The sequence below is a fragment of the Apis mellifera genome, linkage group LG6, assembly GCF_003254395.2.
Source record: "Apis mellifera strain DH4 linkage group LG6, Amel_HAv3.1, whole genome shotgun sequence".
Classification (NCBI taxonomy): domain Eukaryota; kingdom Metazoa; phylum Arthropoda; class Insecta; order Hymenoptera; family Apidae; genus Apis; species Apis mellifera.
In genome coordinates this window covers 14,011,578-14,038,248 of record NC_037643.1, presented here as the reverse complement: position 1 = coordinate 14,038,248, position 26,671 = coordinate 14,011,578, and the positions used below count along the sequence as shown (strand labels likewise).

Sequence of the window (26,671 nt, the reverse complement as noted above, 5' to 3'; positions counted from 1 at the left end):
ATTTGGATGACAGTCGTTATTCTCACACGGTGGAAATTTAGCTGGAATTTTCGATAAATTATGAATGACAGATAATGAAACTTTGGAATTGGAGGAAAGTGAAAAATTTCGTGTTTTTAAGTTTTGAAACCAAAAATCGAAGGTAAGTCGTCTCTTTCTCTCTTTATCTTTGACTGTTTCTTTTTATCGAATTGACGGGGTAGGAGCGGCGTTAATGCCAATGGCGTTTAAAGGCGGGATGAAAAATGTGAGGCGGGGAGAGTGGACGAAATTACCATCGCGAGACACGGCAGCGTCACTGTCTCAGCAACGGCGTCATTTACCGTCCCTTTGAATCGCCCCCGGTCATCACCTCTTCTTCTTACGTATTTCACGTATTGTCATCATCACGCACACACATATATGTATATGTATATACACGTGAATCTTTCGTAATAATTTCGAGATATTTATTTATACCAAATAAAAAAAAAATAAAATTAATTTTTGTATCAGGGTTGATTAAATATTTATTTAATAATTTAAATATCTAGAAAATAAGGGAGGTAAATTATTAAAATTATGGAGATAATATTTTTTAATAATTTAGTTTGAATTTAGTATGATTTAAATTTAGTATTTATTATTATTTTTTTTATTATTAATTTTATTATAGTTTTCGTAAAATAATATCAAGCTGAATATTAAATCCTTGAAGATTCTTTTAATAATTTCACGTATTGTCATCATCACACACACATATATATATATATATATATATATATATATATATATATATACATCTTTCATAATAATTTCAAGATACTTATTTACACTAAATAAAAAAAAGTAGAATTAATTTTTGTATATATAGGGTTGATTAAAATTTATTTAATAATTTAAATATCTAGAAAATAAGGAAGGTAAATTTAAAATTATTGAAATTAAAATTATGGAGATAATATTTTTTTTTAATTTTAATAATTTAATAATTTAGTTTGAATTTAGTAATGATTTAAATTTAGTATTTATTACTTTTTTTTTTATTAATTTTATTATAGTTTTTGTAAAATATCAAGCTGAATAATATTGAACTGTTTAAAAATTCTTTTAATAATTTTACGTATTGCCATCATCATCATATATGTACATACATGTGAATCTTTCAAAATAATTTTGAGATACTTATTTACACCAAATAAAAAAAAATAGAATTAATTTTTATACCTTTTGTATCAGGATTGATTAAAATTTAAAATTTAATAATTTAAATTTTTCGAAAATAAGGGAGCTAAATTTATATATGATTTTTTTTGTTGCAATAAAATTATTAATATAGATATAAAAATTAAATTAATATCTAATTTTTTTAGATATAAATATTTTAATGAATTAAATTTTATTTTAACGAATTAAATTTTATTTTAATTTATTAATTTTTATATTAAAAATTTATGGGATAATCTATATAAATTTGGAATAAAAATTTAAGTTTTAAAATATTATGGAGATATTTTTTTTTAATTTTTTAATTTTAATAATTTAATAATTTAGTTTGAATTTAGTAATGATTTAAATTTAGTATTTATTATTATTTTTTTTATTAATTTTATTTATTATTTATTTATTAATTTTATTATAGTTTTCCTAAAATAATATCAAGCTGAATAATATTGAAAAAATTCTGCTTAAAAATTCTTTTAATAATTTCACGTATTGTCATCATCACACATATATACACCTTTCAATAATAATTTCGAGGCTACTTATTTGCACCAACCACCTTATTTTTTAAAACAATATGAATAACATTAAACAAAGATTTCTTTAATAATTTAATTTAACAAAGACAAAGTTTGTTCAACAAAGATCCTCCTCCATTAACCATCATAATCATCACGGTTTCGAACACGTGACACGATCATCGAATCCGATTCGAGAATTATCCCACGGAACGAGTGGAGAAAGGAGGGGCGGCGATAAATTCAATTATCCAATTGTATTTGCATGTTAACAATCGTTTCCACAACCTTGATCCGGGTTCCGCTTTTTCCCCGTTAAACTTTTCCAATTAAATCCTCGTCCAAGTGGCGATAAATCCTTTTCCTTCCCTCCCTCTTCCTCTCTCTCTCCCTTTCTCTCCCGAAACACGAGGGAAGAAGCATGAGGTCAGGTCATGCTTTGCCACCGATCGAAAGGATTTGTATACACGCGGGTGGTAAACAAAGGAGAGGAAACGGCCGACTAGGAAAAGGCGGGCAATTTAAACAAAAAATAAATCATCGCCGGTGAGAATCGGGACGACGTTGAATCGCGTTTAACCGAGTTTCGCGGTGGCCGCTCCTCTTCTCACGGAAAAATCATCGTAACGAAATCGCCTCTCTCTCCATTATTCGTATATCCTTCTCTCTTTCTCTCTCTCGTTGCGCAACGAACGTTGTCTCTCCTTGTTTTTTAACGCGCGAGGATTATTTCGGATACTGCGTCGAATGCTTTCGATTCTTGGAAACCGAGAGGAGCGTGTTAATTGCGATAAATTCACAATGGTGGTGGGGGGGGGGGAGGAAGAGGTGTCTCGAGTTCCGTTTATTTATCGGCTCTCGAGGCTTTCTTGATTATTTTCCCGATCGAGATCGTTTCGATATTATCCTTGATTCTTGGAAGCCTCGAGAATCTACGCTCTCTTTTTTTAAATTAAGAAATTTTCACGAAGAAAACTCTTCACACGTTATATTCTGTACGATCTCTTCTACACTGTGTGTAGAATTTATTTCCGATCGATCGAATATTCTTGGAACGGAGAATTTTGGAAAAGTCGAGAAATATATATATAATTCTCGAGAATTCTCCTATTCGAATCTAAAAATGTCGCGCGCCGACTTCGAGTGTTGTGTCCAATGGGCGCATGAAACGTGCCTCGAGCGCGAAACACTTTCGTTCAACGCGACACGAAATCACCGTCGAAACCGTAAAACCGTATCGATCACGAAGTAAAGAGGAAAAAGAGGAAGAGAAAATTCGATCGAAATTTTGAAGAAGTATCGATTACGGTTGTGAAATAAAGAAGAAAAAAAAAATCTACGAAAAATCGCACATTAAAGCGATAATTAAATGCACGCGTGTGGATTAAATCGAACTGTTGCCGAGACTTTGAAGATTGATACGCGGGCCGCATAATTAAGCGGGAATGCGTCGTTAATTCGTTGGGCGGTGCACCTTCGTCGTCGTCGTCCTTCCATTCGCCACCCAATTAGTCCTTTAATTAAGTCTCGGCCAATTACCGATCGAGTTAGTGAAATTGCTCGATCGTTATCGCGAGCAACTTTCTATCTTCGTTTTCATTCCCTCGAGAGAATTTTCAAAGTCAAAATAAATTCTTTTTCTTGTAAGAGGATAAGGAATTCGTTGGAGGTTAAATATCTCTTTTTAATAAATATAATTTAACAATAACTCATATTCTTTTGCACAAGCTAAAAAGTAATGAAATAAATATCTAGGAAATAATTGTATATCTCGTATTCTCTCTCTCTCTTTCTATATATCAATTTTTCCAATTCTTAAATTTTCAGCCAAAACTTTTGATAAAGATAAATCTAATCTCCTAAAATTGAAAATTTCGCCTCCACCGATTCTTAATTTTAATCCCGAGTTTCTCTCTCTTCTTTTTTCTTCGTAAGAAAAGAATCCTTTCCCTTTCGGAACGCGTGCACGCGTTGCGGCCGAACCGACGCGACTCCCCGATGGAACGCCTCGCTGTCAACGCCACTCGACTCGACTCGTTCCCGATCGCTGCTGCCATCTGTCGGCGCGATCGCGAACGACCCGCGTTTCCCTCCGAAAGCGGTGGTAGCGGCGATCGACGGCAATGCCATCCGTGACTGGACACCGCATATGATTTCACGGCCGGTGCACCGCGCCGTCTTACTCGTGTGTAGAAATCGTGAAGATCTCGCGTGGATATCCGCCTTTAAATTGGATTGCAGCTACCTGCGGTCTCTCTCTCTCTCTCTCTTCCCCCCACCACCACTCGCACGTCTCCGTTTCGGCCCGTTACCGCGGCGTTTCTCCTTCCGTCTGGCGCGCGCTTTTTTTGCACGGGATGACGGCACGTCGATTCGTTTTACGTAAAGGCAATTTTGGTTACTCCTTTTACAACGGGTGATTTCGAGATTCTCGAGAAAAGGGAAGATTATCTCTCTCTCTCTTATTGAGAGATAATCGAAAGTGAATTGGAATGGTTGTTTCGTGTCGCGTCTCGATCGATAATTACGCTCGATGTTTTTTAAATCGTGATTGGCACGTTTCTCTCGAAACTTGTATACTCTCGAGCGAGGTAAATGATAAAAATAAGTTACGTTTTATCTCTCGTCAAAGACGTAACGTCGGTTACAAACGTTTCTATTTAAATTCGCCGATATATCAGTCACCGCGTGTAATATAGTAAACAGTGTATTTACGCTAAATCGGTGGAATAATTTCCAGAGTTAATATTTGCTTTCTTACATATATTTCCAAATATATTACGAACGTTATGCAAAAATTTAACAAACTCACGCGCTAAAAGCCTCTTATTAAATACGGTTAAATATCGAAAAACTAAGCCCAACTTAACACGTTCGAATTTCAAGTTTCGACAAAATTATATCCTTCTCGTGTTCTTTTAAAGTAGTCGAAACGATTCTCTCGTCCCATATCGAGGTAAAAATTTACCTCGCAATCTCTCTTCTCCCTTTTTGAAACTTTCAACTGTTCGAGAGAATCCCTTCGGATAATTTCGCGACGAGGACACGCCGGTTTCAATCAGTTACAGCCGCGGGAGAGGACGGTGATTACGCGGCCGTGGGACGGCATTAAACACTGGCATTACGCATTAGTACATTAAAGAAGAAGGGGCTCTCGGTGGAGCGTTATCGGGGCGCGGGATCGGCCACCGAATCGGCCGGCTCGCGGTCCACGATCGTTAATACTTGTTGCCCCCTTTTGTTCCGACCAGGGGAATCGAGAACCGGCCATTAACGATCGATATCGAACCGGAATTTCTTTCGTTTCTTTTCTTGCTCTTGCTTACCAAGCATCGGCGAACAATGTGACTTTGATCCACCCCGTTTAACGCCGCCTTCGAATAATTTCGAGCCTCGAGGCTTAAATAATATCTCGATTACGCGACTGATTTGGATTGGATATATTTTTTTTCATCAATATTCGATCGCTTTGAGGAAAGACAAAGAGGAAGTTGGATGGAAGATATTCGGCTAAATTTCGATCGAGTTCTTTGCTCGGTCGGTCACTTAGGAAGTGTTTGGAATAAAATTTTCTGGAATCTGGAAAATTTTTCGCGTCGATGGAAAAAATAGTTGAAATTTTTTTTCTTTTCACTCGGCGAGGGAAATATTCGGTCCCTGTAATTTTTAGGTTATAAAACACTGTGAAAAGGCTCGACTAAATATTTTTTGTCGCTTCCGTATATATGTAATTACTCGCTATATACTAAACTTGTCACGTAATATATCAGGGCCCTTCAACGCTATAATTATCCAATGGCTTAACACCGGACTTTTTCGTTCGCTTACACGACAGTCTCCATCTAACACCTTCAATCACCAATTATTTACACGAACAAGCCTTTAATCCTGAATCACCCGGTTAAAACTCACAATGTTGCGCGAAATCCTGTATACTTTTTCCTCTTTTTTCTCGAGGAAATCGACGCGAGAAAGAGATTGTGAGATTAAGGTTCGATTAGGTTAGGTTAGGTTAGGTTAGGTTAGAAATTTTGCGAGATTAACTTTAAAGAGATATCGTTAAATATAACAATATTTATAATAATAATAAGAATCAATATTTCGAATTATTCTGGAAAATTATTTATAAAAATTAAGTTAAATATAACAATATTTATAATAATAATGATAATAATATTAAGAATCAATATTTCCAATTCGAATCGAATTATTCTGGAAAATTATTTATAAAAATTAAGGTTCGATTAGGTTAGGTTAGGTTAGGTTAGAAATTTTGCGAAATTAACTTTAAAGAGATATCATGTTAAATATAACAATATTTATAATTATAATAATAATAATAAGAATCAATATTTTCAATCGAATTATTCTGAAAAATTATTTATAAAAATTAAGATTCGATTAGGTTAGGTTAGGTTAGGTTAGAAATTTTGCGAAATTAACTTTAAAGAGATATCATGTTAAATATAATAATATTTATAATTATAATAATAATAATAAGAATCAATATTTTCAATCGAATTATTCTGAAAAATTATTTATAAAAATTAAGATTCGATTAGGTTAGGTTAGAAATTTTGCGAAATTAACTTTAAAAAGATATCATGTTAAACATAACAATATTTATAATAATAATAATAATCAATATTTCCAATCGAATTATTCTGGAAAATTATTTATAAAAATTAAGATTCGAGGGTTCGATTAGGTTAGGTTAGGTTAGAGATTAACTTTAAAGAGATATCGTTAAACATAACAATATTTATAATAATAATAAGAATCAATATTTCCAATCGAATTATTCTAGAAAATTATTTATAAAAATTAAGATTCGAGGGTTCGATTAGGTTAGGTTAGGTTAAAAATTAACTTTAAAGAGATATCGTTAAACATAACAATATTTATAATAATAATAATAATCAATATTTCGAATCGAATTATTCTGGAAAATTATTTATAAAAATTAGGGTTAGGTTAGGTTAGGTTAGAAATTTTGCGAAATTAAAGAGATATCGTTAAACATAACAATATTTATAATAATCGAATTATACTGGAAAATTATTTATAAAAATTAGGAGGCAAATATTCAAGGAAATTCCAGTAAGGGAATTTTTATCGCGATATATCGGTTAGGAAACACGGCAACAACTTAACGCGCTGTTCAAACAATCGAACAGCTAAAAATAGGGGGAGGAATTACACGTTTCAAAGTTGCACCAGTTTCTTTCCTCCGAGATACTCCATTTTGTTCGACGCAATTGCGCAGTCGGTGCCCGTCGGTTCGTCAGGTGACGATCGTATCGACGCGGAAAATATTCGGCGGTGAAAAATAAAAAAGAGAGAGAGAGAGAAAAAAAGAGACGTGTTAATACAACGTGGATATATATATATATATTTCTTGGTCGAATTGAAACGTAACGCGTCACGGTTCAAAGCTGGAACGAGCGTGCGTTGAAACGCAAACGCTTGTCAGTGGTATCGCGCTTTTGACGTTAATTATATTCGGCCCCGCGATGAAGTTGTACAATCCACGCTCCCCGTTAACGCGCTCCAAATACTAGCGTAGCGATATCCTTTCGTTTATCGTTTCAAAACTCTGCTTTCCGTTCTCCCTTTTTTCCCCAATTTTTTTATCGATCGAACCTCCAATAAAATCGCCAAAATTTCTTACGTGTAAAATTTCCAAGCTAAATCGTCTTAAAATGTAAATCTTCGAATCAAAAAATCCATATTCACGGAGAAGATATCTTTAAATCTTCGAAGAATAATTGTTGTATATATTTGTATTATATTCACTCGATTCTTTAAAATTGTCTTTCCTTTCTTTTCACCTCGCAATGATTCCACCAATTCGAAAGTCTTTGACCCCGTCTTCTTTCTTTCTTCTTTGCGTCGAACGCAACAGCGGTCCAAGTTTTAATTTCCCCAGATCGCGTTTCGCGTTTCCGCTCGTGCGGATCGATCTCCTCTTCTCCCCTTCTCCTCCTTCTACCATTTTCTCTTATCTCTTCCCCGCGCATCGTCCTTCTTCTCTAGGAGAAGTCGACAGGATGTGCTCCGTAATTTACGGTTTTGAATCATGCCTCCTATCGGGGTGGAGTAATGACAGGTCGATCGGCTCCGGGGCTACCATCCTTCCATCCCCTGTTTCCGCTCTCCCGTCCACTTATCGTTGCCACTTTCGATCCCACGTGTCTTTCTTCATTTTCTTCTTCTTCTTTCTTTTTCTTTTTCTTTTTCGACGTTCAGTTTCGAGGGAATTCGACTCGACTCGTTTCCATATTATTTAGAAATCACGATGAGAATTTTAATTTTAATTTTAATTTCGTTCGATGACAAGTTTTCTGAATTCAAATTTAAAAGCATCGAGTAATTCAGTTTCGAAGGAATTCGACTCGATTAGTTTCCACATCATTTCGAAATCATTTCGAGAGAATTTTAATATTTTAATTTCGTTCGATGACAAGTTTTTTGAATTCGAATTGAATTTAATTTAAAAGCATCGAATAATTCAGTTTCGAGGGAATTCAACTCGACTTGTTTCCACATCATTTCGAAATCATTTCGAGAGAAATTTAATTTTAATTTCATTCGATGACAAGTTTTTTGAATTCGAATTGAATTTCGAGAGAATTTTAATTTCATTCCATGACAAGTTTTCTGAATTTTTTCGAATTGAATTTAAGATTTAAATTTAAAAGCATCGAATAATTCAGTTTCGAGGGAATTCGACTCGACTCGTTTTCACATCATTTCGAAATCATTTCGAGAGAATTTTAATATTTTAATTTCGTTCGATGACAAGTTTTCTGAATTTCTTCGAATTGAATTTAATTTAAAAGCATCGAGTAATTCAGTTTCGAGGGAATTCGACTCGAATTCGAATTGAATTTAAATTTAAAAGCATCGAATAATTCAGTTTCGAGGGAATTCGACTCGACTCGTTTCCACATTGAAATCATTTCGAGAGAATTTTAATATTTTAATTTCATTCGATGAGAAGTTTTCTGAATTCGAATTGAATTTCGAGAGAATTTTAATTTTAATTTCATTCGATGACAAGTTTTCTGAATTGAATTTAAATTTAAAAGCATCGAATAATTCAGTTTCGAGGGAATTCGACTCGATTCGTTTCTACATCGAAATCATTTCGAGAGAATTTTAATATTTTAATTTCATTCGATGACAAGTTTTCTGAATTCGAATTGAATTTCGAGAGAATTTTAATTTTAATTTCGTTCGATGACAAGTTTTCTGAATTTCTTCGAATTGAATTTAATTTAAATTTAAAAGCATCGAATAATTCAGTTTCGAGGGAATTCGACTCGTTTCCACATCGAAATCACGATGAGAATTTTAATTTTAATTTTAATTTCGTTCGATGACAAGTTTTCTGAATTTCTTCGAATTGAATTGAATTTAAATTTAAAAGCATCGAATAATAAAATAATAAATCGTGAGATAAATTCGAAGATTACAAACCCATTTCTTAAAACTACGAAGTAAAAGTCGTTCTAGGGAAGAGGAGAGGAGATTAGTTCGAGGATGGAGAATTTCCGTTCCGAGTGTATAAATCGAATCGAAGGAGTAAAAGGAAGAGGGAGCCGCGGTTAAAGTCACAATGCAAGGTTAGTCAACGTAATTCGCGATTATCATCGTGAGGTCGTTCAAGAACGCGTTCGAGAAAAAAAGAAGAGAGAGAGAAGAAAAAGAGCGATGCCCACGCGAGCACACTGTTCGAAGACAGGTTGGTCGATTCGAGAAACCATTGTCTTCGAACGTCTGGAATCAATCAATCGAGAGAGAGAGAGAGAGACTGGGATATCTCGTTACCGTGACGATAAATAAATAAAACTCGAGTCATTCGTCGTCAATGTTAATTAGCTAATCTGCTGGATGTACATTTTACATTATTTTCCATTCAAATCGCTCGATAGATAGTCAAAAGAGTTGTGTTGTTCTTTTTCTATCTTTCGATAGGAAAGAGATACAAGATGGCGAATATTTAAGTTATTAATTATAATTATATTTAATATTTAAGTATTTAATTATAAACTCTCGTCGAATGCATTGGAAAAATTCTGATCTAATCGGCTTATATCGTAAATGAATCGAATTCAACGAAAAATTCGACATTCCGTTAAGATCTCTCGATCATCCAGAGAGGCGGCGATCTAAAAGTGAAATAATCGGCCAGATGGCGATCGCCGCCGCCGCTCGGCTGGGCTCTCGATAATATCTCGGAATCGGCCGGTTTATTAGCGGATCCGGACGTCGTTGACAGACGTAATTGTATAAGCTGGTTTGCAGAGGCTTTTTCTTTTTCTTCTTCTCGGCGGGGTTGTTCTTTTCTTTCGCGTGAAAGGGCGACCGTGGCGAATTTGTTTCAGAGAGAGGGGCTAGTATTTCGATTCGAGCGGAAAAACTGAGAGCAAGGTGGAGGCGTGTAAGGTGAGGAGAAAGGTAATAGGTGTGATTTTTCGTAAGAGTCGAAGAAGGAATTCGATTCGATATTTTTGAAAAATTTGACTTGACGTGAAAATGAAAAAAGGATAATAATTGATAAATGTTGGATGAATTATTTTGGAGGAGTATGAGTGAATTATTTAAATATTCGCAAAAGTGAAGGTGAGAGATGAATTATTTCGATTCGAAATTTTTGAAAAATTTATTTTGATGTGAAAATGAAAAAAGGATAATAATTGACAAATATTGGATGAATTATTTTGGAGGAGTATGAGGTGAATTATTTAAATATTGGCAAAAGTGGAGGATGAGATGAATTATTTCGATTCGAAATTTTTGAAAAATTCGTTTAGAGAATGAAAAAATGAAAAAAGGATAATGATTGACAATAGTTGAGAAATATTGGACGATTTGCTATGGAATTATTTTGGAAATAATTAAATAATAATTTTTAAAAAATTAAATTTTGAAAATGAAAGAAGGACAATTTACAATAATAGACAAAAATGGATGATGGATTTGCTATGGAATTTTGGAAGAATATAAAATGAATTATTTAAATATTCGCCAAGATGGCGAGAACTGATGATTTTTAAGACGATTGAATATTTTCCAAAAATTTTTTTTTGTCGATGAAAAACAACAATAATTGACAAACTATCATAGGAATTATTTTGAAGGAGTATGAATTATTTAAATATTGGCAAAAGTAGAGAACGAGATGAATTTCTTCTATTTACGAAATTTTAAAAAAATTTGTCTTGACATGAAAATGAAAAAAGGATAATAATTGACTACAGTTGACAAATATTGAATGATTTGCTACGGAATTATTTTGGAGGAGTATAAATTATTTAAATATTCGCAAAAGTGAAGGACGAGATGAATTCTTTCTATTTAAAATTTTTAAAAAATTTTGTTTTGTCATGAAAATGGAAAGACAAGAATTGACAGAAATTGGATTTGCTATGGAATTATTTTGAAGGAGTATAAAGTGAATTATTTAATAAATAATAAATATTCGCCAAGATGGCGAAGACTAATGATTTTTGAATATCTTCGAAAAATTTTTCTTTGTCGATGAAAAAGGACAATAATTGACAAGCTGTCATAGATGATGGAATTATTTTGAAGGAATATGAAATGAATTATTTAAATATTCGCAAAAATGGAGGACGAGATGAACTCTTTCTATTCGAAATTTTAAAAAAATTCGTTTTGAAGAATGAAAGAAGAACAAGAATTGATAGAAATTGGACGATGGATTTGTTATGGAATTTTGAAAGAATATAAAGTGAATTATTTAAATATTCGCCAAGATGGCGAGAACTAATGATTTTTGAAAGTGAATATCTTTGAAAAATTTTTCTTTGTGAATTTTCTTTGTGAAATTTTTCGATGAAAAAGGACAATAATTGACAAAAACGATGGAATTATTTTGAAGGAATATGAATTATTTAAATATAAATATTTCTAAAAGTGGAAGAGGAGATGAATTCTTTCTATTCGAAATTTTTAAAAAATTCATTTTATCATGAAAATAAAAGAAGAACAAGAATTGATAAAAATTGAACGATGAATTTGCCATGGAATTATTTTGAAAAAGTATAAAATGAATTATTTAAATATTCGCAAAAATGGATGACGAAAGCCAATAACGAAATAAATTCCTTCGATCCGAAAATTTACAAAAAAAACTTGCTAAATTACACATTTATGCATTTAAATATTCGCAAGCAAATTCGAACAAAGAAAAGATCGACTCACCCGAATCTTAAATTCTTATTTTCGAAAATTCGATAATAAAATCACTTCACTCAAACAAATATTCCCACCCCAAACTTTATCAAGATAAAGGAATCATTGCCAAAATCCTGGAACCAAAATCGAAACGCCCTTTATCATTCTTATCATAAAAACCTACAATCCATTTGTTCAAACCAACAAAAAAACAAATCTCCCCCTCCTCCCACAAAAATTTCTCTCCAACCATTTCTCACCGGAATGAAGAAGAAGAAGAATGAGAATGAAGAAGAAATCGATCCTCGCCCTGAAATAACAATCCCTTAACTCTTCGACAGACTAGCGTCCCCCTCCCCCGATTTCTCTGGAATATTTTCAAAGAGGAGGAAAAGAAAATCGCAGAAAATTCGGTCGTAAATCGAAGGCGCGACGACCGGCGGAAGAAGAAACCTCCTCCTCGAGTTCTCCAAACCGTTCTTCCCCGCCCAGGTATCCGCTTCTGAAGCCTCCTCCTCTTCCTCTTCCTCTTCTTCGCCGCTTGTCGCGCGAAAACTCGCGCCGCGGATATGATTTACCGTTTCCACGTCCGCAACGAGATGCGTCTCTGTCAAAAATCTTACAAAATCTTCTTTTGTTTCAAGCTTCTTCTTCTTCTTATATTTTTAATAATTTTGCAAGATTGTAAAGAGAATTCCTTCTTGGAAATTAATTTTCTAATTTTGAAAATGGAGGTCGATGGAGGAGATGTGAATGGAAATTTTAAAGAAATCTTCGAATTTCTTTCTTTCGTTGTCCTTTTATCATAGTTCAAGTAAGTAAAGAAATCGGGGAAATTTTAGAGAATATGGAAGTGAATAAATAAAAGGAAAAAATTCAATCGTTAATGCGTTATAATATAATGGAAAATGCAATCGATCGAGGGATGCAATTATCACAATCGTCGGCGAGACAAGGAGGTAATATTTTAGAAAGTGAAATTAATTTCATCGAATCCCTTGTCGCCCGTTTCAAGCAACTTTACGTGTATTATCGTTTGACAAGTGGTAATTATACGATTATCGCGAGTGATTTGCCATTTTCACGATGGGAGGAAGAAAATCGGGGGTGATTGATCGATGATTCACTCCACATTTTCGAATCCTCGAGTAGAATTATTATTATCCAAGACAAGACTCGAATCTCTGCAGAATAATTCCATTTCTATTAAAAATATTCGATGATATTTAAAGTATCGTTGTACTTTGTGAAACATCTTATTCACTTTGTATCCAACTCACATATATATATATATATATCGAGGTACATGAAAGCAGGATTATTTTCATAATTCACGAATTATTATTTAACATTAATTCCATCGAAACGAATACTTTTATTTCTTCTTAAAGATTCCACTAGTTACGGTTGACGCAATGGAGAACCTCTTCCGGCAAAAGTAACGACGTTTCGATTACAAAAGACACGATTCCGTGCAGTGGCGCCCTCCCTCGGGGAGAAATAAAAAGATCGCGGGACGATAAATTGCCGAATCCCGACCAACCGCATTCCTCCCTCCCGTATTTTGCCCGCGCGACAATGTCGCCCGCGGACGATTCGTCACGATTATTGGCCGACAAATTGCCACGGACTCGTTGCGCCCTCTCTCTCCTTTGTCCAGACTCGTTGGACGAGTTTCGGTTGACGCGACGTCCGTGCGCGGTGGCACAAACCTTCGGCTCCCTTCGTTTCGTTCCGTCTTAACGAATCTCTCTGCCAGAAAATTCTTAAACTGCTTTCGAGCCTAAGTCTAAATCTCATCACTTGTTGCTGCGTTTACGATTAGAAACGATTATTTAACGTAAAGTAGTAACGTAAAGCGTGCAAGGAATTAAGAATGTTTTTCGTATTAGACGAGATAGCAAGTTTCGCGTTCTCTCTCGATATTCTTTTCAAGAGACAAGTAATGCAAAGTTATTCGCTATTCTTAATCGAAAATCTAGCGAGGCTTTTGCGAGTTGTTCTAAGGAAGATATCGGCGAGATCGAGGACGAGCGAGTGTGGAGATGTGGAGATTGTTGGACGACGGTGAGAAGCGAGGGGGGAAAGGCGGAATTAGCGCGCCCCCCTCCCTCGGTTTCGGGATATCGCGATAATTGGCCGTGGATGTGTCGCGTGCAACGTCGTAGCCGCCGTCGTCCATCAACGATCCGCCCGGTCTCGTTTCACGTGCGATATTCGAGAAGAAAAACTCGATCCTCGCCTTGGGATCCGCTTCTTGCACAATTTTAATTCGAGAATTCGCGGAGGAAGAAGAAATTTTGAACTGTGAGAGAAAGGTTTGAGAAAGAATCCAAAGTTTTTCGATTTTCCAGGATTTTGGAGTTTCGAGTTGATCAAGTTTGTTTTTCATTTTAATTTCGAAAGTTTTTTACGGGGGCAGATTTATGGAAGAACGGGATTTAGAAAATTGTACATCTTGAAATTTAAAAATGATTCTTCGAATCTTGCCAATTTTAAACGGGAAGAATTTGAAAAATTGAAGTCAATTTTAAAAAGTTGTTTATGGACAAATAGAAAATTGTAGATCTTGAAATTTAAAAATGCTTTTTCGAATCTTGCCAATTTTAATTCGAAAAATCATTTAATACTAAGAAAAAATTTGAAAATTTGAAGTCAATTTTAATTCGAAAGTTGTTTATGGAAGAATGGGATCTTGAAATTTAATATTAAAAATGCTTTTTCGAATCTTGTCAATTTTAATTCGAAAATTGTTTATGGAAAAATGGGATCTAGAAAATTATAGAAAAATCTTGAAATTTAAAAATGCTTTTTCGAATCTTGCCAATTTTAATTCGAAAGTCATTTAAACGGAGAGAATTTGAAAATTTAAAGTCAATTTTAATTCGAAAGTTATGGAAGAATGAGATCTACAAAATTATAGATCTTGAAATTTAAAAATGCTTTTTCGAATCTTGTCAATTTTAATTCGAAAGTTGTTTATACAAAGATAAGATCTTGAAATTTAATATTAAAAATGTTTCTTCGAATCTTGCCAATTTTAATTTGAAAATCATTTAGATAAAAAGAATTTGAAAATTTGAAGTCAATTTTAAATCGAAAGTTGTTTATAGAAAAATAGGATCTAGAAAATTGTAGATCTTGAAATTTAAAAATTCTTTTTCGAATCTTGCCAATTTTAATTCGAAAGTCATTTAAACGGAGAGAATTTGAAAATTTAAAGTCAATTTTAATTCGAAAGTTATAGAAGAATGAGATCTACAAAATTATAGATCTTGAAATTTAAAAATGCTTTTTCGAATCTTGTCAATTTTAATTTGAAAGTCACTTAAACGGAGAGAATTTAAAAATTTGAATTTTCAATTTTCAATTTTAATTCGAAAATTGTTTATGGAAGAATAGGATCTAGAAAATTATAGATCTTGAAATTTAAAAATGCTTTTTCGAATCTTGCCAATTTCAATTCGAAAGTTGTTTATGAAAGAATGAGATTTTGAAATTTAATATTAAAAATGCTTTTTCGAATCTTGTCAATTTTAATTCGAAAATCATTCAGACGAGGAAAATTTAAAAATTTGAAGTCAATTTTAATTCCAAAATTGTTTATAGAAGAATAGAATCTTGAAATTTAAAAATGCTTTTACGAATCTTGCCAATTTTAATTCATTTACTATTAAAGAAAAATTTCCAAATTTGATCAATTGTGGAAGAACGATCTATTTTTCATTGGCCTCTGGAAAAAATTGCCAAACGCTGCTTACGAATAAAATTTATCGAATCTCATCCCGACTCTTTCCGAATTTCCAACGCAGGACCGATCTCGATGACGGTCCCTCGATCCTGATGGAAGCAAACAGGTTTCCACTCTCCTTGACATTTGCCTAGGAATATCGCGGCCGAGTCGAGGATTCAGGAAGAATTACCTCGCGTTATTGAAAGGAGGAACCGGCGAGTCCAATTATGGATCCGTCAATTGGCTTGGAAAGAGATACGGACGTAGAGTCACCTTCTATTTGCGATCATCTTCTCGTCAATAAGCATTTTGCTCTTTCGTTCTTCTTCCTTACGAAATTTCGTTAATCGAATTCAAACAAAAAAATTTGTTTATCGATCGACTCTACATCGAAGAATAGAAAAACTTCAACTAAAACGATAAGTCTTGACGAGTTAATATTTGAGAAGAAAAACAACGAATGAAAATTAATATCAAAGAAACGTGATTTAAAATTTCAATCAGATCGGATCATATTTTTTAAATGTAGAATAATATATCATACGCAAAAGTAGCGACAATTTCGTTAATCGAATTCAATGAAAAAAATTCGTTTATTAAAATTAAAAATTCATTAATATCAGAGAAACATGATTCAAGATTTTAGGATCAGACTATATTTTTTAAATGTAGAATAATATATCATACGCAAAAGTAGCGACAATTTCGTTAATCGAATTCGATGAAAAAAATTCGTTTAGCAAAGAAGAAGAATAGAGAAACTTTAAGTAAAACTTTAAGAAAAGTCGTAATGAGTTAATATTTGAGAAGAAAACGAACGAGAATTAATATCAGAGAAACGTGATTCAAGATTTTAGGATCAGATTATTCGATTTTAAATGTAGAATAATATATTATATATAAAAGTAGCGACAATTTCGTTAATCGAATTCAATGAAAAAAATTCATTTAATATCAGAGAAACATGATCCAAGATTTTAGGATCATATTTTTTAAATGTAGAATAATATACACAAGATTCGACTCAAATAAAGAGTCACTTAAAATCTAAAGTCTTTCTTCTCTTGTTAACAATTTACATAATCTTGTTAACAATTTACAACCATTTCGCTCTATCGGACAACTCGAGCAACACTCTTCTTCCCTTAAAAATTTCGAATTAAAAAACGATTCAATTTTAAAACTGGAACGAGTTACAGTTTGTTCTTGAAACAAACACTCATTTTATCATATGTATATATATATATTTTTCCACGATAAAAAGAATTTTTCCTCGGTCACGTTTACGATTACGTCAAAATTGTAATATCCTCGAATATTTACGCAATTTTATCTATTTAATTTCAAGGAATGAAGCGTGACGAAACATGGAATTATCAATTATTATCATTTCGTGTTGTCGCGCCTTCGATCGGAGATTTCGGGCGCGTGCTATCCTTCCGATCGAAGGATGCGTCGGTATCGGTGAAAGTATGGAGCGTAACTCGGGGTCTCGCGTGTTAAACCCGTATAAATATCCCATGGTACGGCTTTCCCGTTCGAACGCTGTAACCATCGGGAACGAGGCGTCCCACGAACGAAATTTCTTTCTCCGCGACAAACACCTTTCCAAACGCGGCTCCTCGCCTCTTCCCGGATTCTTCTTTTCTTCAGCGGAGGAAAGGAAAAAACGCAGGCGCACTTCGTGACGCAACTCGAAAATAATTGCGCAAGGCTATACGTGTACAACAGCTTCTAGAAAGTATCAAATAGAAAATCGTTATATTTAACGATTTTGCTTCGACCGTCTTTTTCTTCTTCTCGAAGAAGAAGAATATCTTCTTTAAAGATTGTCTCGAAATTGTTCCAAAGTTAATTTAATTCGTGAAGAAGAGTATCTTTGAATTTTTTATCAATAATTAAAATAGAATCGTTATATTTAATCATCTTTTTCTTCTCGAAGAAGAAGAATATCTTCTTTATCGAAATTGTTCCAAAGTTAATTTAATTCGCGAAGAAGAGTATCTTTGAATTTTTTATCAATAATTAAAATCGTTATATTTAATAATTTTTTTCTTCTCGAAGAAGAAGAAGAAGAAGAATATCTTCTTTATCGAAATTGTTCCAAAATTAATTTAATTCGTGAGTAGAAGAATATCTTTCAATTTTTCATCAATAATTAAAATAGAATCGTTATATTTAATCATCTTTTTCTTCTTCTCGAAGAAGAAGAAGAAGAAGAAGAAGAATATCTTCTTTATCGAAATTGTTCCAAAGTTAATTTAATTTTAATAATCTCTTTCTTCTCGAAGAAGAAGAAGAAGAATATCTTCTTTATCGAAATTGTTCCAAAATTAATTTAATTCGTGAAGAAGAGTATCTTTGAATTTTTCTCCAATAATTAAAATTGTTATATTTAATAATCTTTTTTTTTCTCTCTCTGAAAAATATCTTCGACTTTATCGAGACCAGTTCGATCGAAAATAGTTTCAATCTGGACAGATTTCCAAAGTAATTCTTCGCGAGGAAGAGTATCTTCGAATTTTTCACCAATAATTAATAAAATAGAATCGTTATATTTAATTATCTTTTTCTCTCTCTCTCTCTCTCTCTCGAAGAAGAAGAAGAAGAAGAAGAATATCTTCTTTATCGAAATTGTTCCAAAATTAATTTAATTCGTGAAGAAGAGTATCTTTGAATTTTTCACCAATAATTAGAATTTTCACCAATAAAATAGAATTATATTTAATGATCTTGTACGATGCTTCGATCATCATTTTCTCTCTCTCTCCAGAAAAATATCTTCGACTTCATTGAGACTAGCTCGATCGAAAATATAATATTATTATAATATCCATTATAATATTATTAATATTAAAATATTATAAATATTATTCCATTAATAAATTCCATTCTTGACAGATTTCGTATATCCAAAAAGTAATTCTTCGCGAGGAAGAGTATCTTTGAATTTTTCACCAATAATTAATAAAATAGAATCGTTATATTTAATAATCTTTTTTTCTCTCTCTCGAAAAAAAAGAAGAATATCTTCTTTATCGAAATTGTTCCAAAATTAATTTAATTCGCGAGGAAAAGTATCTTCGAATTTTTCCAAGTATCTTCCAATAATTAAAATAGAATCGTTATATTTAATGATCTTGTACGATGCTTCGATCATCTTTTTTTTTCTCGAAGAAGAAGAATATCTTCTTTATCGAAATTGTTCCAAAATTAATTTAATTTGTGAATAGAAGAATATCTTCGAATTTTTCACCAATAATTAAAATCGTTATATTTAATAATCTTTCTTTCTCTCTCTCTCCAGAAAAATATCTTCGACTTCATCGAGACCAGTTCTATCGAAAATAGTTCCATTCTTGACAGATTTCGTATATTCAAAGTAATTCTTCGCGAGGAAGAGTATCTTCGAATTTTTCACCAATAATTAAAATCGTTATATTTAATAATCTTTCTTTCTCTCTCTCTTCAGAAAAATATCTTCGACTTCATCGAGACCAGTTCGATCGAAAATAGTTCCATTCTTGACAGATTTCCAAAGTAATTCTTCGCGAGGAAGAGTATCTTCGAATTTCATCGATGAAAATTTAAGAAAATACCTTGGAACCACGTGCGCGTAATTTCCAGCGACGATTGGTAAATATTTTTCGGTGAAATTTTCGAAAAAAGGTTTTTTACGGGAATGGGCCGTTAGCGTGATTCGAGGACGCCCCCGGGCCTCGCCTCGAAGCCGCAGAAAAACCGCTCGAGAGCCTCCCTCTTTCGTATTCCCGACACGTTCCGCCAGTTTCGGCCCGCAACGACCTACGACACTCGCCGAGATGATACGACCGAGGGAATAACACGCGATTACGTGTCGACCAGTCGAGAAAGAGAGAGAGAAAATGTTCGTCACAAGTTCTCATTCCACGAGAAATAAAACTCTTTCTTTTTCACCAAGCAAAATATTTTATCACACATTCTTAGTTGAACTAAACAGAAGAGAAGAAAGTTCCTAATTTCATCCAATACTTCCTTCCTTTCAAACGAAAATATCACGAAAATCCTCTTCTTACCCTCGTTTCGAGCAAATTCTCTAAAACTAAATCCTAAATATCTCTCTTCTCCCCCGCTTCTTTCGATCGGGTCGAGAGAAGGATCTTCTCTCGGATGAAATTCGCGGAGGCACGAGAACGGAACAGGCGCGCGCGCACGCGAGAACCGGTTCTCCATACGTTTTAATTTCACGCTGACATCGGCGCAATTCAGTTTACACGGATACTGGCCATTTTCTAGCGCTAGCGGCCGCCGCCGCCGCGCCGATCGAAACGAGGAGAGAAAGAGAGAGAGAGAGTGGCGCGCGTATTTTCGAAGCGCGTATTGTCGCTGCGTTTCCCAGAAACGCGGCGACAGCTCGCCCTCCAAGCTCCTAGGAGCCAGGATCAATAGACCGGGTGGTCGATCGATCGATCGGACGAGCGACGGCTTCGATCGGGATCGATTTTGTTCCGACCGATTCCGGTCGGAGATCGCGTAACTCTGAACAACACTATAATATGGATTTATCGTTGTTTCGAAGGGAGAAATTGTTCGAATTTTTGTCTCGATCGATTTTCTTTCCTTTCTTTTTGGCATCTCTTGGTTTCGAGAGAAAAAAAATGTGTCAGATGTGGAAATATTGTCATTTTCTAAAAGAAAAGTTATATTCCGTATCTATTATCCTGGATCGTAATTAATTATTAATCAACGCGAGTTTAAAATTTTAAGAGAATTGGAGGAGGAATTAATAATAATGCGAGATGTTTCTCTTGAAATCGACGATCATGCTTAGGCGTCATTGACACTTTTCACTGACAGTTTTCTATCTAAGAAAAATTATAAGATTAAGGAAAAATGCTCACGATTGACAGTTCCATAGCGAATTAATTAAATTCTTGGGAAGTGAGAAAAAAACAAGTTTGATGACGATCGGAAGAAAGTTATTTCTTGGATCACACGTCGTTTGAAACACTTTTCGTCCATCGTTCGTAATTCCACTATGTACGAAGAAAAAAAAATTGAGAATCGAAAGTGTTTGTCATGATCACTTTTCAAAGGATAGGAAAAAAAAGAAATGAATTTTCTTAGTCAGATTGGCGATCACTGCGAGACTGTTCGTCACTGACAATTTCACTAAAAATGAAAATTTCAATTTTTTGGAAAAAAAAAAAAAAAGAAGAAAAATAACGAGGAAATTCTCCTCCGAATCGAAAGAGTTTTTATAAAGTTTGCGGATAATCATAAATCGCGACACTTGGAGAGTCCATCACTGTCGGTTCAATCGCGCACCCATCGAACTTTCGATCCTTTCGTGTTACATCAATCGATATGAAACTTTCTTATTTCTTTCTGTGTATACACTTAAAAAAAAAAAGAAAAAAAAGAAAAAAAACACACGAACAACAGTTTCACAGTCTTTTGAAAAATCGAAGGAATAAAATCAGTCTTTTTTACTCGGCAAAAAAATCACCCAAATTCGCCGAATCCATCGATCCTTGCACATTTCAGACGCAATCTTCTTCGTCAATCACTGCCTCGACTTCCATGTGATCGCGCAACGGGCACACCATGCACTTCTTCACGGCTCACTTTCAAACACAGTTCCTTCGATATATTTTTTCCTCACTCCGTCTTCTCTTTCCGTTTTTCCATTAGATTCACAGAGATGTCCTCTTCCTTCTTGCGTTCGATTCGATTCGAAGACACTGTATCGACGAAGAAAGATGGTCACTACGCGACAATTTGACACCTCGTTTCATCACTGATCGTTGAATCGATGAACACTGTGCGCATCGCTTTCGAATCGTTGCGATAATGGTGATCGAAAGAGAATCGAACGTAAAAGATGTTAGAATACCTGTCACTTTTCTTTTTTCATCTCCATTATTCGGTTTTATTATTATATTTGGAATCAATGCCTAATCGATTCGGTCAGTCCATTGTTCGTCGTCGAGCTCCTTATTCCACTTGTCCAGTTCTATCAACGTCACGTTGTCATATCTCTTCGTTGTATCCATCAAAATATTTGATTCAGCGAGCTTTCCGATTCACCGCTGTCACTGCGCATCGCCCTACTGACTTCCATCCGATCGGTTGAAAATCGTTGAACTTGGACCACTCTACTACTCTATCCATACACACATCATCATCACTTTGTCACGAGGTCGTGTCCGTCGATCGTCAAAGTCGCGCACAATTACCGTCCCGTAATAATATACCGTACGTCACTTCGTACGTATCCAGTCGAGTCCAGTCGAGTCCAGTCGAATCCGTGTTGTCTATAATATTCCTATTTCTCCCGCGACCAAAGACAATTTCTCTCTCTCTTTTCCCCTCTTTCTCCTAACCCAGCGTGACGACGTTTCGGATTCTTGAAAGTGGATCGACTCACCTGCAGTATGTATCCCCGCGTGTAATCCTCGTACGTCCAGCCGAATGCGGCTAGTAAACGTGTCACTTGCGCGTGCTGCAACTGGTTGAACAACTGATCGAGCAAAATCTTAAGGCGGATCGGTAGTGCGCGCGAGCCGTACAGTACGAGGGATGCGACGTCAAACGCGGCCGTCGGCTCGACACTCTCTGAAGCCGGTGGCCTCTCCTCCTTCTCCGCGACATCGCCTCCACCACCAACACTGCCACCACCACCACCGCCACCACCACCTCCACCGTTCCTCTCCCCACCACAGCTCCCCCCACCGAGCGCCGCGCCCCCACCACCGCCACTCGCATCACCACCTCCACCTCCGCCTCCTTCCCTGGACGCCGCCGCGGCGGCGGCGGTCGTCGTCGTCGTCGTCGTCGTCACCGTGGTCGTCGGCGTCGCCTGCTTTACCCTCCCTCCGCCGCTTTTGTCCTCCCTACCAGTGGCACGGGGGCTGGAGACGACATCCCCACTAGACGACAGTCGCGCCAGCGCTGCAACACACAGTGGAAAAGAGACGGGTTAGAAAGAGAGTCGTCCACGTTCGTTCGTTCGTTCGTTCGGATTAGCGCGTGTGTTGGTGACCGTGGACAAACGCCCCCCCACTACCGCTCTCGGTGGCACCTCCCACCCCCGCGCCACCTATTCCCCCCACCCACCCTCGTTCACGGTTGCTGTCCTTTCGTTTTGTTCCTGCGTTTCGCGGCCTCTAGCCCGCTCCGCCGACCGTTCCGTATGTCTCTCTCGCTTCTGTCTCTCTCCGGGTATCGTTCTCGAGCAACCTAGGGTCGCCGAGGGTACTTACTTACCCCCACCCCATCGCCGCCGGACTTGCCCCCACCATTGGCCCATCGTGTGTTACCAACACACGGGCCACCGCGTCACGGGCCACCGTTACCGACACGCACACGCACAACTGCCGCCGCGACGATAGTTCCACTAACACCGATACGCTTCTGCTTGCTACCAATACTGCGAGCTGGAATGTACGACCGGCCGCATCCCCACCATCACCATTTTCTCATGAGACTCGGCATCCATCAACCTGCTGCTGCCGCCACAGTGTCTCGCTTCGTACCAGCCGATCGCTGCTGCCGCGATCCCGTGTCTTGCTACCACGATGCCAATTTCGGAGGATCGCTTTTCTTTCAATTGTACATCGATCTTTCTTTTCACAATTGTTAGGTTTTATGCTCGTTTCGCTCGTTCCCTTGCGTGGAAATTTTAGTTCGAGAATTCGACGCCGAGTAACAACTGTTTTCTTTTCTTTCAAATGTAACTATAACGATTAAATATATATTATTTAAAAATAATAATAGATTCTTTTTCTTAAAATAATCCATATAATGAGATTTCTCGATTTTTCGATCGAGCAAAAATTTTAATATTCCTTTTTTAAATTTAAGATTTCATCATTCGTTAAATACGGATCGAAATTCCAATTTCGAAATTCGTCCGAGCAAAAGTTTTCTACGTATCGTGCAAGCGTTGAACGATCCATCGGTCGGAACGGTGGAACGATCGCGAGGTAGTTTCACGAGGGAAAACGCCTGCGGACACGATGGGCCAAGCGGTGCGCGTTGCTTTCTCAGAGACACCGACACCGACGTATATAGTCGTCGGGACGGTGACTCGTAAGGTCTCGAGGCGCTTTCCCTCCAGAACCGTCACGCTTTTCGCACCTGACGATTCCTATCTCGGGACACGAAAGTTTATGGACCTTCTTACCACGCAAATGCACACACGATCGTACACACCGTCTCTTTCTCGATGGTATCGTTGCCGGGTTTCGCGTACGACGAAAACATTAATCGAAAATGTACGCGTCAATCCTTGCCTCCGCCTCTATCCGTGCCTCGATCGATATGCTCGAACGATCGAATGATTTATAGGCTGGATTTTAATCGGATAATACAAAGGATCGATGCGTTTTCCCTTCCGATGATGATTATTGGACGAATTTTTATCGCACTTTTATTAAATAGGTTTCTTAAGTTATATAACGCGATGGAACATATGGTGTTGTCTCGAAAAACATCAGGGTCCTCAGATTTGACCGTCTCTCTGATTCTCCCAATCGCGGCAGATGCATTCGACGATAACATCTGTTTTCAGTAAATGAAAAGTGGATGAAAGTTGAAACGATTTTTATTTTTCGAGATAATTTTAAAGATATTCTGGAATCGTAAAAACGTGATATTGTAACGTGAAAGTATAAAAAGAAAAAAATGGTACAATTCGTAAGTCTATATATTACCTAATTAAGAGCAGGATCGCGAGTTACTTTATAGGAGAGGAATGGTCGAGTACTTTCGGGAAGGCGCCCGTCCACGTGTCCCTCTGTCGGCGAAGAGAGGAAGGACCGCGAACGTTCGACTTGTCGCAAATTTCTCGCGTAACGCTAAAAAAGCGGACGAGGTAATTCGACGCGCGATTTACCAGAGACTGCTACCTCTTTTCTTCGAAAGAGGCCGTTCAACCCAAACAAGCCGCGCTCGAAACCAAAACGTGAGATAATCGTTCATTGTCGTCGAACGATGGGAAAGTGGCTACGTAACGATCCATTACGCGCGCGTCCTTTCCGTTTCGGGGATCGTGACGCGTCGGCCATGATTGTCGCTGTCCACCAACGTCGAGAAGGTGCCGTATCGTGATGTATCGGGCCCCCGTGACGTGCAGACCCTTACCGCGGTCCCACCTGGGGATTTCAATAGAAATCACCGAGTCATCTCGATCGGGCGCCACTTGTCATTAATGACTATCCGATTTTCGATTTAATTAAACCGCGATGATGATCTCGCCACCTAGACCAGTCGACCGGGTATCGCGACGAGGAAAGGCAGAGATCGTTTCTGGAGGGGGGAGGGGAAGATGTTGGGATGATTGGAGCCGGGTTGCACGGGTGCTTTAGACTTTTTAAAAGGGGCTCTTTTTCAGGGTTGATGAATACGGGGGTCTTTGTTATCCCGGGGAGGGGGGAGGAGGGGGAAGGGGATGGGTTGACGGGCTCGTTTGCCCGTTTCCCGGGCATCTTTGGGTGTTTTTGATGAGCGTTGTGATTGGAGGTCGTGGCGAGAGGGGTAATTGGGTGCTTAGCGAGATTTAGTGGCGGTATTAAGTGTATTAATAACTCGACCCGATTTTGATAAATACAAAAATTGGAGGTTACGCTGATTGGATTAATTGGTAAATATATTTCGTAACATATATCGTTATCGCTATCGATTTTTCCATTCTTCGCATCGGAGAGACGTTATATTTTTCTTTTATCCGCTACTCGTGGGTCTTCGAAGGAAGCGGCGAGCCGCTTCTCGCCAGCCTAAGTCAGAGCCGTCGACAGATGGAGCTGCATGCACGGTTCCTAGCCTCACGGATACGGAAAAATCAACGCGTTCTCGAGGGAAGCGGTTACATTCATCACGCGCGTTCTCACACACACACACACATCCATCAACGATCCCGTACCATAACGAAGACATAAAGGAGGAAGCTCTTTAATCTTTTAGGTCCGAGCAACGAACCTATAATCTTTCACGCATCGAATTAAATAAAATTTATTATATACACGGATTAATACACGTGTATTTTATTAAATTATTATATATATATACACGAAAAAAAAATCTAACGATATATCGAATCAACGCGTATTCCGATAAATTCCCATTCAATTTCAAATTTCTTTCGAAATAAATCACCCATTTCCCAAATCGGATTTTCGATACAGTCGTCTCGATAAACATCGTCGAAAAAAAGAACGGAACGAAACGTTTCGCGAAACGTTTCATCGTTTTTTCCCCTCGATACACGTTGTTGTTATCTATTCCTTTTTTTTTTCTCTTTTTTCAGAGAGATCAAGCCAGTGGGTTTTTTCGCACGACAACGAATTTTTCCAACGGACGAGCGTCGAATTGAAGGGTGGTGGCGCGCGCGGTGCTCGAATTTCACGGATTTTCCGCTATTATCCTCCCTCCTCCCGTAAATTTCCCCAAACATTCAAACCCGCTTAATTCATTACTGAAAATTCTTACAATATACCACTATATATACAAATAATCCATCTAACTCTCCTATTCTCGAGAATAATCTCTCAACAACGACAAATCTAGTTAAAACCCGCACGCGCCAAACGACCCCCCCCCCCCCTAACCCCTCTCGTCCAGGGGAGTAAAAATAAAAAGAATACACGCTCGCTTGCGCGCGCAAGCTTTTTGACCTCGAAAACAAAACCGAATGAAAAGAGAGAGATGGACGTATAGAAAGCCTTCCCATAAGAGAGATGGAGAGAGATAGATAGCCACGAAATGGAGATTCGAGTGCGTGCATGCATAACCGATGGCGGTAGTCGATTGCGCGCGCGCGCGCGCGCGCGACGTAATATCGATATACGGGGGGAGGGGAGGGGAGGAGGGAGAGCAGGAGGAGGAGGAGGAGGAGGAGAAGAGGGGGAGGAAGGAAGGAAGGAAGGAAGGAAGGATGGTCGCTCGCGTCTAATTTTCCGAGCGCATCGGCACGTGGATAATGTTTTAATGGAGTTTGCGGAGCGCGAGGAGGGGGAGGAGGAGGGAGGGA

General features: G+C 36.8%; 1 protein-coding gene across 3 annotated transcripts in view; it reads right to left on the bottom strand.

Moving 5' to 3' along the window:
* The window catches only part of LOC102656661, a 362,183-nt gene that overhangs the window by 14,523 nt on the left and 320,989 nt on the right, over window positions 1-26,671 (bottom strand). For 2 of the 3 annotated variants that reach the window (XM_026441174.1, XM_026441173.1), the window contains exon 4: window positions 22,070-22,593. In XM_026441174.1, coding sequence (XP_026296959.1) covers window positions 22,070-22,593 — 524 coding nt within the window. Of the gene's footprint in view, window positions 1-22,069; window positions 22,594-22,908; window positions 23,052-26,671 lie in introns of those variants that run through there. The other variant, XM_016912860.2, reaches the window with a different exon arrangement.